This window comes from Eufriesea mexicana, unplaced genomic scaffold, assembly GCF_001483705.2.
Source record: "Eufriesea mexicana isolate 0111107269 unplaced genomic scaffold, ASM148370v2 scaffold752, whole genome shotgun sequence".
NCBI classification, from domain to species: domain Eukaryota; kingdom Metazoa; phylum Arthropoda; class Insecta; order Hymenoptera; family Apidae; genus Eufriesea; species Eufriesea mexicana.
Window position 1 is genome coordinate 550,164 of NW_016908891.1, and position 13,916 is coordinate 564,079.

General features: G+C 38.0%; 1 protein-coding gene across 1 annotated transcript in view; it reads left to right on the forward strand.

The window, feature by feature from the left end:
• GEFmeso (Guanine nucleotide exchange factor in mesoderm) overlaps window positions 1-13,916 on the forward strand; it is a 72,236-nt gene continuing 58,320 nt past the window's right edge. The window contains 1 exon segment of the mRNA XM_017898801.1: window positions 1-198. Coding sequence (XP_017754290.1) covers window positions 117-198 — 82 coding nt within the window. The 5' untranslated portion in view covers window positions 1-116.

Below are 13,916 nucleotides of genomic sequence, written 5' to 3' on the forward strand. Positions count from 1 at the left end.
CTCTGTGCCTGTGCTTTCTTCCGTGGACCAGTGACAACGAGAAGGAAAGGATTGTTGGTTGGGTCGCTTGTGTGTGGCTGTTCGCGGGAAAAATCGTGGGGATTTGATGCGACGAGATGGGCAGCGAGGCGGACGCGGAGACCACGGCTACCAACGCCGTGGATTCGGATGGATCCGTTAGCTGGGAGGACTTTTTCGGTAAGTTTCTTTCATTCGATAATCGTGCTTTGTGTTTCTAACTATATAGTTCCGTTTATACGCGCGATCTGTGGATGCGTACGCAGCTATGTTTCGTCTGTGTGAACGTGTCTGTGAGATCTAACCGTCGTGACATTGCTGCTATTTCGTACATGGCGAATTCGACGTTTCGGTTGACGCGAAACAATAGAAATCATCGAGAGTGAAGCTCTCTTCGTTGTGCGGCTTCGATAACGTCCCGTAAAGGTTATGGATATGCAACAGTTTTCAGGTTTCTACAATGTAGTTTCAAGTCGGCTGCGCGCCGGTTTTTATTACGAACACGTGCGTGGTTATTGTTAGGTTATACGTTAGGTTATACGTGGACGTTATTACGAAACAATAAATAATACGAGTGAAACGTGGGATTTGCTGAGAGAAAGATTACATTTTAATTGAATTCTGTATAATAAAGGGAAGAATGGGATATGTCGTTTCGTACCATGGCGACGATTCACGAACGGTAGCGAAAAGAAAGCGCCAATCATAACGCTTGTAAACGATCGTCGCGTGTTTATTGTCTTTAATGCAATCGCGCGTCTTGCTTCGAGTGGATAATTCGTCTCGTTACGGAACGAGGGTAACGTGATATGAAGCATGTTTAAAAGGAGGAAAGGCTAATATTTTAGTTATTGTACTCGATGAGTTAGTTTAAAAAATATTAAATATAACAGCTCATAATTAGAATCTGTGTTTTTATTTGGAATAGTCACACCGCATGGCAGTATTAAAGGTTAGGTTGCAGGATCGTATTATAATATGAAGTATTCGGGTAAAATGATTTACTAATTACCTTCGATGATGATATATAAGATTTGAAACCACTAGAGCATAATGTCGGATATAAAATATTATTTAACATAGAAATAACAACGTAGCACATACATAGGCACTTTATATTATCTTTTCTCGGAATATAACACGCGAATTAGTTAGTTATCTGATTTTTACACTTACTTTGATTTTATGGTATAGACATATCGTTGTTATAACAAAAATTACTTAGTTTTTGGAATTTTTAATTTTTTTATATCAAAACGAATAGGGATGATTAGATTAAAATTTAATTTCTTAAAATTTATTTTAGTATAGTGTTTAAAAATAAAGGCATGAGGCGTACTTATTTGGAATATTTAATTTTTTTGCATTAATTACGAACGAAATTTGTTGCTGACTATAAATATTGCAATTTTTTATGAAAATTACGGAAGAACAGTGAGTAAAAAATTGAATTCTTGGAATTGCAAAATTAAAGATCCGAGCATCATGTTGATAACAACCATTGCGGACATCGATATTATCGATAGAAATAAGTGTATTGACTGAAGAAATGTATTGAGTTTGATAAATATAACGGCGGTTCTCAAGCACGTGTGCGCGCGCAACGTGATGAATTTAAAAATTTTTGTCAAATAACAATGATAACGATGTATTCAATGGCAAGGAAAATATAAATTCATAATGGAAAGTCATAAAGGGATAGAATTTTTATGAGCAAATACAACAATTCCTCGAAAGTCGTGTTTCGATTAGATTGTTACGAAATCTGTTATTTCTGTGTGCATTTCAGAATTTCGAAAGTCGTATCAACATTAAACATGCAATATCGCAAAGAAAACAAATTTCTTTCGTAATTTCCTTTCCACGGACAAAATAAAGTTTATTATTAAAATAAAGTTTAAATTTGTTTAGTCGTAAAATTATATTTAAAATTTTCATTTTTTCCTTTACAAATCATAGTGAATCGAATTGAGAAAAAATTCAAAGAAATTAACAATTCTTCCAAATTTTTATTTTGTCTAATAGTTCGTTATTCTTTGGAAAAGAAAATTTTGAAGAGATTTTCATTTTCAATGTGTTTGGGTTATATGTGTACTTTGAGACGACCTGTAGTTTCGACTTCGCTTTGCCCCTTTTTTGGTTTCGTTATTAAAATTGCGTGCGAATAGTGTACTTTATTGCGTGGATTGCACCGTGAACGGGATAAGAGAGAAACTATTGGAAAAAAGTATATCGATACCAATTAAGGATTTCCCTAAAAGAAACACAGCGATAATCAACGTTGCTTACTTTCTACTTGTAAAAAGCGATAATAAATATTGCGCAGCTTGCTCTCTTTTCTCGTTCCCTTGATTATACAGACATAGAGGTCTCGATGTTTAAGTTTCCACAAAAGCCACAGTCTTATAAAGCAAGTGGAAAAAGATAAAGATTCCGCCAAAACATCTGGTCTAGGAAGATGGCGTCTGCCCTACCCCCACCACCACATCACCGTGCCCCTACAATCTTCCCAGTTTGATTTATCACCAACTATGGAAGTTGCATTTAAATCAATCCAATAGAAGAAAAAGAACTAATACTAGAATATCTGATAAATCAACAAATACAAAAAAATATACAAAAGAACAAAAAGTAAAATCAGCCCCAAAAAAAAATTTTTAGCTACAAACAAGGTACTGAATATTCTAAAATAATCGAAAGAAATATCGATCGAGATATTTTAGACTAGACGGGAGAAAACGCGGACGGAAATTAAAAATTCGAATTTCCCGCTACCTTTGAAACGTCCTGTAGATGGTCTCACGATCGCCTGGGGTGAGAGGTGGGGACAGAGAGTTCCTCGTGACTCTGTGATCTATCACCGCGCGGAAATTTCTGATTTTCATTTGCATGCCTCGACGAAGCTCACCTCGCTGATGCGCTCAGCCGCTCGCGCGCGCGCACGCGCATACACGATAGTCACGAAGAGGAGGCGGCTACTCGCGAGACAAGTGTGGCGAACTTAAGGATGCGACGCGATGTACAAAAAACAGCCGCTCTGCCGGATGCAGCTTAGAACGTCGCTTTCCTCGATTCGCTCGTGTGTATACGCGTGTCCTGTATATGTGTGTGTGTGTGTACGTATGTGTGCCGCGCGTATTCCCGTCCGCATGCACGCCCAAAAATCGAGCAACCGACTCTCGTTCCGTCTGGATTTTTATAGGACCGGGCTAGCCCGGACCTGGATGAACGTCGACGGAATAAAGGAACCATTAGCCGTTTCGGATCATTAAGGCGGTTTCCATGTAACTCCTTTTACGAGTTAATGGATCCTTGTCGAACGGGACCAATGATTTTCGTGATTTTTATGGGACCAATTTAGAAAATTACAGCACGCAGAGTCAACGAAATTAATTATCTCTCACTGTTATGGCAGTTTCCATGAAATCCTTTTTTTTTTATTTATTTATTTATTTATTCACCATGTTTGAAATTTTTATAAGGCCAGTTTGGAGGATTATAACATGTATAAGGGGATCCACGAAATAATGAATTATGTCTCACTGTTATGGCAGTTTCTATGAAACCTTTTTCAAATTTTATATTCTCGAATTTTTATCCGCGACTTTTGTAACTGCCATTGAATACCCGTGGTCATTGCGTAGATCTAGGAAGTCTGCCAAACTTTATTTTCCAATCTCTCGGTTTCTTTGATCTTTATGGCGGTTTTCATGACAGTGCTAACGTTCCTTTAACAGAGCACATTTGCCGCTATCTTCTGTGCCCGAATTAGTATTTCGAAGTCACCAGGCTTACATAGTGTAATAATATTGTTACACTGGGCTCGAAATGGCAGTCCCTTCTCGATTCGTTAACATTCCCGGTCAGACGACCGGCTGACGAATAACATTCCAGGATGTGACACCTGGGTCACAATACCTACGGCCCTGTGATCGTGTGGGCTTAGTAAAGCGTAGGCGTGTCATGCTCCTCCGGCTGCATTTGTAACGCCAAGTGCCTGCGCGGCGAATATACTCATAGGTGCATCTACAGGCTGATTCATTCCATTAATCCTGAGTTTCCAGGCTGATGAAGATAAGGGGAAATATTATCTCTAATGCCTATTGCGGGCCCATTTGTAACCGGGCGCTGGCTCAATGAACACACGGTTTATCTTATACAGGGCGATTCATATTATCTTCGAGAAAAAATTCATTGCTTACTACACTAAAGGAACATAAGGAGATACCTTATCAATTTCACCGATTTTATCCATCTTTCGTCACCTATAGCGATTTCAATTTTGGTGGCCCGAAATTTTCGCCCGTTTCTTCCATCTAGGAAATATTATCCCTAATACTTATTGCGGGGTCACTTTTAAATGGGCGGCGACTTGAGGAACACACGGTTTATCGTTCCTTTATCGTGTACAGGGCGATTCATATTATCTTCGAGAAAGCTTCGTCATTTTCTATGGACAAAGAACATAGGGGAATGTCTTACCAGTTTCACCAGTTCAGTCCATCTCTCGTCACCTACAGTGATTTCAGTTTTGGTGGTCCGAAATTTTTCTCATACCTTAGCAAACTACCACCTGAATCTAATCATTCGGAACTATCTGTGAAACCTTGATACTATTTGTTTTCTATTTATCTATACACGGTGACGAACATGTGACATCGTCTCACGATTCCTCTCGTGCTCTAACGTCGATAAAACGGCAATGAAAAATCGAACTTAATCCCGTCGTTGCTGTGTACGGCCACGCTCGTCCGCGGTCGTAAAATGAGTCACCTGTAAGTGCAGCTTTGGAATTATGCTTTTATTGCAGCCCGCATAGAAAGGGCTCTTTTATGGGACTTGTCGCGTGTTCAGCTGTATAGGTGTACCTGTTTTTCGTCACAGTTTGCATAGGACCGCGTTCTGCCGGACAAATTCGTGCGTACAGTGAGATCTGGCGTGGATCGAGCTCACACGGAAGAGGCAACCTGTATCACGCGACGCGGCTGGGAACAAGTGGGCGACATAGAGCGGAGGCCGATGGTATTTGTGTGGCAATAAGGTTATGGTGGAAGAAAGCATAGTTACCGAGGGGATAGTCTCGTTTGTTCTTCTTCCCGACGAGTATCGAGATGAAATTAATTTCCAGCTGGGATTTCAGAGTGGGAAGTTGACTAATTTGATAATTAAGAGAATGCGCAGTTAAATTTTTTCATTCCTACGAAATTACGTAATAATCTTTTTTTACACCGATTTTGTTCCTCGCATAACTTTGGTGCAATCGTTTTATGGTGTTACGAGAGTGATGGGGTTAGCGAGTGCAGCTTGTTAAGGAATTGAGAATTAAGTTTGGTATGTTGATAATTGGATCTCGTTATGTGTAGCGTGGTATACAAGAACGTGTTTAAGTTCGGAAGCCTTAGATATGAATATTCCATGGTAGAAGACGCGATGTTTACCCTCTATCAGCAAGGGGTTACTTGAACCCTTAATGAGGCGCGTGTATTATGTTTCTTAGGGATGCTTCTATATACGGGGTGACTCGCGTGGCACATCCTGCTTAAAATTGAAACGTCGTGTTACTGAACGTAATTAATTCCGCATCTCTGCCGAGTCTTTGCCCTTAAAATATATGTACAGGTCCAGCAATTAAATTCCCCAGACTTAAGGCCAGTTTCCACGAAGAGTGTTGCAACCTGCAAACGTCACGTGATGCTCAAAAATAATCAAAATCCATATACATTCAATAGAATTACCTGTGAAGTAAATGTTGTTTCTTAAACATAAGGCCAGTTTCCATGAAAAATATCCCCGACGTGGCAAACGTATACTTGGCAATGGAAATAATCAAACTAATAATGAATCCAACAGAAGAATAGGAAAGGATTAAAATTAGTATATACTTAGAAGTTGCACTCAATGCTTAAAGCCGGTTTCCATGAAAAATATCGCAAGTTGCAAACGTATGCACGGCAATGGAAATAATCAAACTAATTATAAATTCAATAGAAGAATAGAAAGGGATTAAAATTACTATATATTTAGATGTTATATTCGATGCCTAAGGCCGGTTTCCATGAAAAATATCGCAAGTTGCAGACGTATATACAGCAATAGAAATAATCAAACTAATTATAAATTCAACAGAAGAATAGGAAAGGATTAAAATTAGTATATACTAGGAAGTTATACTCAATGCTTAAGGTTGGTTTCCATGAGAAATATCGTAGGTTACAGACGTATATACAGCAATAGAACTAATCAAACTAATGATAGATTCAACAGAAGAATAGGAAAGGATTAAAATTAGTATATACTAGGAAGTTACACTTAATGCTTAAGGCCGGTTTCCATGAAAAATACCACAAGTTGCAGACGTGTATACGGCAGTGGAAATGATCAAACTAATTATAGATTCAACAGAAGAATAGGAAAGGATTAAAATCAGTATATACTAGGAAGTTATACTCGATGCTTAAGGCTGGTTTGCACGAAAAATCTTGAAAGATCTGAGACACCAATTGTCGTACGAATTAATCGAGACGCAGAAGTGGACAGTATCCCCGGTTGTCTCGAAAAATAATTACAGGACGTGTTTGTACAATCCGGAGAAAAAACATAGGGTCTCGCTCGTCTCTCAAGCTGTCTGCAGCGATCGAAGAAGAAACACGGAGTCCTGTTGAACTTTCAGTTCCTCGGAATAGCTTGTTCCGTCGTCGCGTTCACGAAAACGTGCTCGTATGCGGACGGGGATCGATGCTCGTCCAACGAGACGCCATTGAACTTGATTTCCCGACACCAGGTCCCCGTGGTTGCACGTGCAGAAACTCCAAAGGAGAACGGCGTTGCCCTCGACGCTGTCTCACGTATTTCCAGGCCTGGGATTGCATATGGATCTTGAGAGCGGGTCGAGTCTCTTGCGGATTTTCAGTCCTTCTTTCCTTCTCTACTCTTTCTGTTCTTCGTTTTCTTCCACGAGCGTGCATGCTCCTCGTTATTCGTCGAATCTTGGAATAGCGAACTTTCACTGCGATCAACGAATTCGCTCGTGAAAATCTTGCACCGAGCAGTAGGTTCCGTCGTGCTATGCAAGTGTTTGCCTGAGAAGCCTGAACCCGATTAATTTCAGGCTTTAGTATATAATAGTATAACAATTATAACAATATTTACCAATTAGGATCTTTTTTCGATAATCTTCCAAAATTTTGTCCATTTTTCTTTTGCTAATTTTTATAATTTTTAAAGATGTCTTTGCCGTGATTAATTTCTTTGTACGTGATTAACTTTGGGCTCTAGTAATCGTATAACAATTACAATAATATTTATTAATTATAGTAATTTTTGATAACCTTCGAAAAATTTTCTCTGCTTTCTAAAATAATTTTACTAATTTTTAATTAAAATTAGGAGATTTTTATTCTTTCCTTTATATATAATTTTTCGTTATTTAAATTAGAAGGTTTCTGGAGGTATATTGAAGAGTGTTATGCGACATGTGGTTCTCTGATTAATGATTTTCTAATTCAAGTAGTGTCAATAATTTGCACACCTTTTTAACGAGTTATTTTTGTTATCTTCTTTGACGTAGAGATATCGTTTAAGATCGTTATCTAGTATCAGTGAAGTGGAATAATAGAAAACAAGGAAGACATTGGCGTAGCGCGTGGTTAATTTCCAGGGAAGGCTATTTCGATGATATTTTTATCAAATTAAATGAAACGAAAGCGGGGATGGAAGACAGTCGATTTCATAATCGCAGAGAAATCATTTTACACGCGGATTTGCACGTAAATCCGGCACAGTGGCGAGTAAGGAGGGTTATCAATTGCGTGGAAAGTCTGTTCTTCGAACTTCATTGCTTGTATTGTTTTGCGGTCGCTTATAGCTCTCGCATGTACATTATTTTACGTAACCAAGATTTCTATACTGAAATCCAATACGATGATTATAGTAGATCGACTCTCTGGAACTGGTGCGACCACGGTTCTACAGCGTGATCCAAAAACAATATTCCTCTTCTATTTTTCTTCAAAAAGTTGCAACGTATCCCCGCAAAATTATGCTAATTTTTCTGCCACGTTTGCTCGTGGAAAAATTTGAATTTCTCAAATTTTTGTCATTTAAATGTACAATTTTCCAATAATACTTGACCATGCAAAAATATACTGAGCTATATTTCGCAAGTTTCTTTCAGATCATTTTCACATAGGTATTAAATATTAAATTTAATTAGGTAAATGTTAAAGTATATTCGATATCAGGTGTAATTATTGAAATGTTAAAATATTAAATAGGAGATTTAGATGTACGGCGGTAAAAATATAAAAATTATTATTTATAAATACAATTCGTCAATAATACTTGACCATGCAAAAATATACAGAGCTATATTACACAAGCTTCTTTCAGATCATTTTCACGTGAATATTAAACATTAAATTTAATTAGGTAAATGTTAAAGTATATTCGATATCAGGTGTAATTATTGAAATGTTAAAATATTAAATAGGAGATTGAGATGTACGACGGTAAAAATATAAAAATTATTATTTAAAAATACAATTCGTCAATAATACTTGACCATGCAAAAATATACAGAGCTATATTTCGCAAGTTTCTTTCAGATCATTTTCACATAGGTATTAAATATTAAATTTAATTAGGTAAATGTTAAAATATTCGATACCAGGTGTAATTATGCAAATGTTAAAATATTAAATAGGAGATTCAGTTGTACGATGGTAAAAATATTGAAAAATTCGTGTTTTCTTTTCCTTATTTCGGATATTAAAAAAGATATTTCAATTAGGTTTCAATTAATTACGTATGCTCGTATTAAACCCCGGTGGAGAAAAGAAGCAACGTGGATGATAATTGCTATCTGAACGGAATCGGGACACATCCTTTTCCTCGACTGTAATGAACAGCAGCGAGAGCACGTTGCTCAGAGGATGTTTACGAGCTTTATGCGCTCACGCGACACGTATCTCCGCAGCTTTTTTAATCCTATTCGCCCACATGTTGAATCATACGCGAGCTGTTTCCACGCGAAAATTATCTTCGACCGACATTCGCGTTCAAATTTTCCGTATCGTGATCGTCTGGCTAATTTCGAAGATACGTATTAAAAATAGCCAGATAATTACCATACGCAAAATTTGAACGCGAAAATTCGAATTTTCGAAATTAAACTAATATTTAATATTATACAATAATATATTCCAAGTTCCTGTCACGTTACAAATATTTCCTCAAAAAATTCTGAGGTCTAATTTGTAATATATATTTTAAAATTAGACTCCAGAATTTTTTGAGAAACCAAACTAATATTCAATAATTAAATTTAAACAATAATATATTCGAAGCTTTTGTTACGTTACAAATATTTTCTCAAAAAATTCTAGGGTCTAATTTCGCTTCTAATTCTGGGGTCTGTTTTTAAGATACATATTCAAAATTAGACCCCAGAATTTTTTAAGGAAATATTTATAACGTGACAGGAGCTTCGAATATATCATTGTTTAATATCGAATATTAGTTTGGTTTCGAAATTTGGGATTTTTGAGGGAAATACTTGTTTATAATTAAAATGTAGAGCTTTAGGGTTTTGAAGAATTAGGTTTTGAATAGGAGAGTTCTTTGAGTCTTCCAATTATTCTTTATTTTCTCTTGCTATAATTTTTTCATTCACTTATCAGTGAACCTGTTCTCTGAAAATACGTATATAACTAGCGTACTCCTTATATAAATAGAGGAAACTATAATTATAGTATAATAATGAGAGCAAAATAAAATATGCATATATATTTTATCTTTTATCATATTTTTATTCATATACGTTCTTCATATTTTATTTGTGGGCAGGTATCTACATGTGTGTATATATGTACATATATACATATTTATTAATCTCACGGTTACATCCTTATTCCACTCCATTCGAAATTTTTATTTAATATTACAATAATAAAAATAAATCAATATACGTAACTTAATATCTTCCTATCTTAATATTGGTTATCCCAAAATTCAATTTAAGAAGTAATTTTAATAGAAAACACAAGTTCTTAATTAAAAATTGTAAATATTCCTCAACAATAAATTATTATTAATAACCCTAAATTATCAATTGTCACATTGTCTATTTTTTCTTTTGTTGGCAACACTTAGCCACACAAATGGCGCAAAATTTAAATCTTGCGTGAATTTTGGGACACCCAATATTAAGAAATTCTGACAGAATATTGGGAATTCTGTCGAAAGAATTTCTGAAATTATTATCTAATCTTATTGTGGGCGCCATAAAGGGGCTCGTGCACTAGTTAAATAAAATTAAATAGTTCTATAATTTCCCACAGTGAGGCTACAGTGTAAGGGGTTAACGCGTCGAAATGCTAAATCTCGAGTTGATCCGTGAGCCCGAAGGAATCGGTGGCTCAAAAATTCATCATCCTCCGCGTCCATCTTGCACGGGCTGTCGGCATCGGAACCGTCCGGTTCCCCCGTTTCTCGGACAATTCCGTGTCGATCAGCATTCCGCACTACAGTTAGGCCGAATCACGGGGGAAGAAGGTGGATGGACAAGGTGAGGTGGAAGAAAAAGCGGCCCGGTGTCGTCTCGATCCGGCAGGGTCGGCCGACCCACGCTTCTTAAGTCCACAATTGACTGCGCGTGCATCCAATATGGCTGATAAAACCGGATCTCCGCGCGAGGGGTTAAGCTGACTGCTGCCATGTACGCGGCAAAGCCGATGCCTAATGTCGTTACTCGTTACGATTCCCTTATATGTAACGCGCCGGGGATTGAGATAAAGGTTCGTTTACACTAAAGCCGTGGCCGGGTCTCCCGTTCGCTGTGCCTCTTCCACGATCCGCTCGATGATGCCGTTAATGAGGGAAAAATCCTTGTCGGATGCGCCGTGGGTTCGAGGCAGAAGCAGGGAGATCCTCGAGTCCGCTACCCTTCCGGGTGTGCAAGTGCTTACAGTGGATATGTTCTCTCTTGAGGTTATGTTTTGGTAAATAAATCTCTGAATTATGGGGATTATTGCGGTAAGACTGAATTAAGTAAGGTTAGGAATTAGGTTAGGTGTGCAATTGCTTATAGTGGATGTGTTCTCTGTTAAGGTTATGTTTCGGCGAATAAGTCTCTGAATTATGGGGATTATTAAAATAAGAATGAATTAAATTAGGTTAGGAATTAGGTTAGGTGCAGTCAAAATGGCTGGTTTTAGGCTTGCCGATTTTAATTGGTGAAAATGTATATGTATTGGGTGGATTAATAGACAAATGCATTGTTATCATCTTCATAGTAATTTATTTATATAATTATCTTAATATATTGGTTACAATCCTGCTGCATCAGAGAAAGCATTCATTGTAGGGGATGATAATAAGGGATGGATTTTCTGGGGCAGTCTAATAACCCATGGTGAGAGTGTAAAATTCAGTAGTATAGTAAATGATACGTGCATCACTTCAGTTTTTATATAATACTACATTATAAATAATAAAATAATATATATATTATATCAAAAATTTAGAATGCAACGTCCTGTACGAATTTTAAAAATTGTCACGAATTTTTATCATTGGTCTTTCAAAAATTAAAATTAATTTTGTCAAAAGTAGTCAGTGCCTGTTTGCATCAAATATGCAAAATCGATCCCCCTCGCTGCAATTGAGAAAGTAATTAAGTAAACAGTGCATAGTGCACGTTAGATTACACCATCAGAAATGGGTTCTAAATGGCGCCGGGCAGGATTTGTCGTTGCTCGCTGGTTCGTTATCTTTCTGGGTCCGCGTGTACAAGGCGACGTACAAAGGTATGACTAACGCGCGGAATATGTAGAACAGAGCTCGTTATACAATGTACGCGTTGCCTTTAACGTCGCCGTTCCTTTTGCAATTTGTTAGCGCCCCGCGAAAGCGTCACGTCTTTCCGCGCGCATTTTTCGTCGCCGCAGCAAACTTTGCGTGACGCTATTCAAAATACTCGGCCGTTACGCGGCGCTGCGATCGCCGGTTACATCATCATGGCCGCGAGTCGCACGATTTTTCGTCCACGACGCCGTGTATCGCTGCATTCTGTGGGCCCTCGTTAACGAAAATTCGGCACGTACCACGCCTTTCGTAAGCGTCGAGACATTTCGGTACACTCTTGCGAATTTCGACCGAGACGTACGAATTAATCCCTTAAGTGGATGAAGTGTTTTGTGGCAAGTCGATTGTACGTCGAGACGAGCGAGTATACACACCGCAGGCAACAGACGACTGTATAGTAGGTCGAGTAAATGTATCAGGTTTAACGATTCAGTTTAAACATTTATGTTTACATTCTGTATCTTTTCACGTCGCGTGTTATCGTGTTACAGCCAATAAATGAACCAACCTCTTCAAAACAGCACGCGAGTAAGTGAGACGCAACGTGCGTTGAGAAAAAATATCGGAAAGGAATAATAAGTTGCACATGCAAGAAGTGTAAAGTATTCCTTTATTTTAGATTTATCTTGTGAAAAATATTTATGCTGTAGGGTAAAAATTATTTTGTATTAATAATTTAAACGTCGATCGATAAAAAAGACTATAGGGTAATACGGTATTATATTCTATTATTTTCTGATATTTCATTTACCGTGGTATCGTAAAGTGTCTCCCTACATAGCGAATAGCATACGGAAATTCTTTCCCCGCTTAAGGAATTAATGGTGAATTAATGACTGCAGCACGGACTATGTATAACGCTTAAATATAGGGACACGTTACTTCGCGTAATTTCCAACAGCTCGAACGTGCTTAATATCATACGTTCACGTTCCAAGCACAGAAATTGAATTTCACGTCGTGACGAATGAAAGTTTGAAACGAGTAGACTTGTAAATCGCCTAGGAGAAAACAGCTTCCTTCTCGATGAGTTAACGATGCAAAGAACGCGACAGATAAGCGTTATTGCACCTTTGTACAGCTTATCGCTAGATAGAACTCTGATTATTCAACGAGATTCTCTATTGTGCGTCTCATACGAAGAGAAATAGCACGGTGTAGAGGTTAGTCCATGTGCGCTGACGGCGTGTCTAATATGCAAGGGGAGTGTGAACGAACTCGTAAATCGTCAGCGTCGAGACACTTTTGTCTGCGCGCGCATTAGGCTCGCGCACGCGCCGTAGCGGCTACGCGTCGCAATCAGCCACCGCGTGCGAGAACGTCCCGAGGAATTTTATTAACATTTTTCACAGAGAAGAATGGCTCGTAACTCAGTTAAACTAAGAACGAGGAGAACAAGCTCGACGGCAGAGAAAGGGACGAGACGTCTTAGTCCTCGGATGATAAGAGACTTTCACTGGAGATGTACGAAGAAGGTACGAGTAAAGTTTTAGAATTATTGGTTATGATAATCGTGGCTAGATGTCAGTCAATCGACGACTCGCGGTGAAACCGTTCGATATAGGTTATGCGTGCAATTCCAGTGTGGGTTTTAAAATTATTTTACGAGGATTTGTGGGTAGAATCATACCGTGGGTCATTGGTGATGTATAAAGGTGGGAATTCGCTATCGATTATTACGAAATTTTGTAGCGAATCACTGATGATTCACGGAGAAAATATTCGATACAAAATTCTGAAATTTTAACAACGCTTGGAAGCTGTTGGTCGTTCCATGCGTCGATGAAATTCGCCATTGCTGTAATAAAATAATTATCGGTGATAATACGGGATAATTACAATAGAATTAATTCAAAATGATCTTCAAATAATCCTCGCAAATAGCCATTGATAAAACGGACTAATTTTCGTTCAAATGACTGTATTAACTTTTAGGAACTCGATCGATTAATTATCGAGAGCTCTGCGAGCATTTACGGCTCCGGTAACTCGACGCATCGATCGTATCGACAGGTAAATTCGCCTCGGGTCGTAAC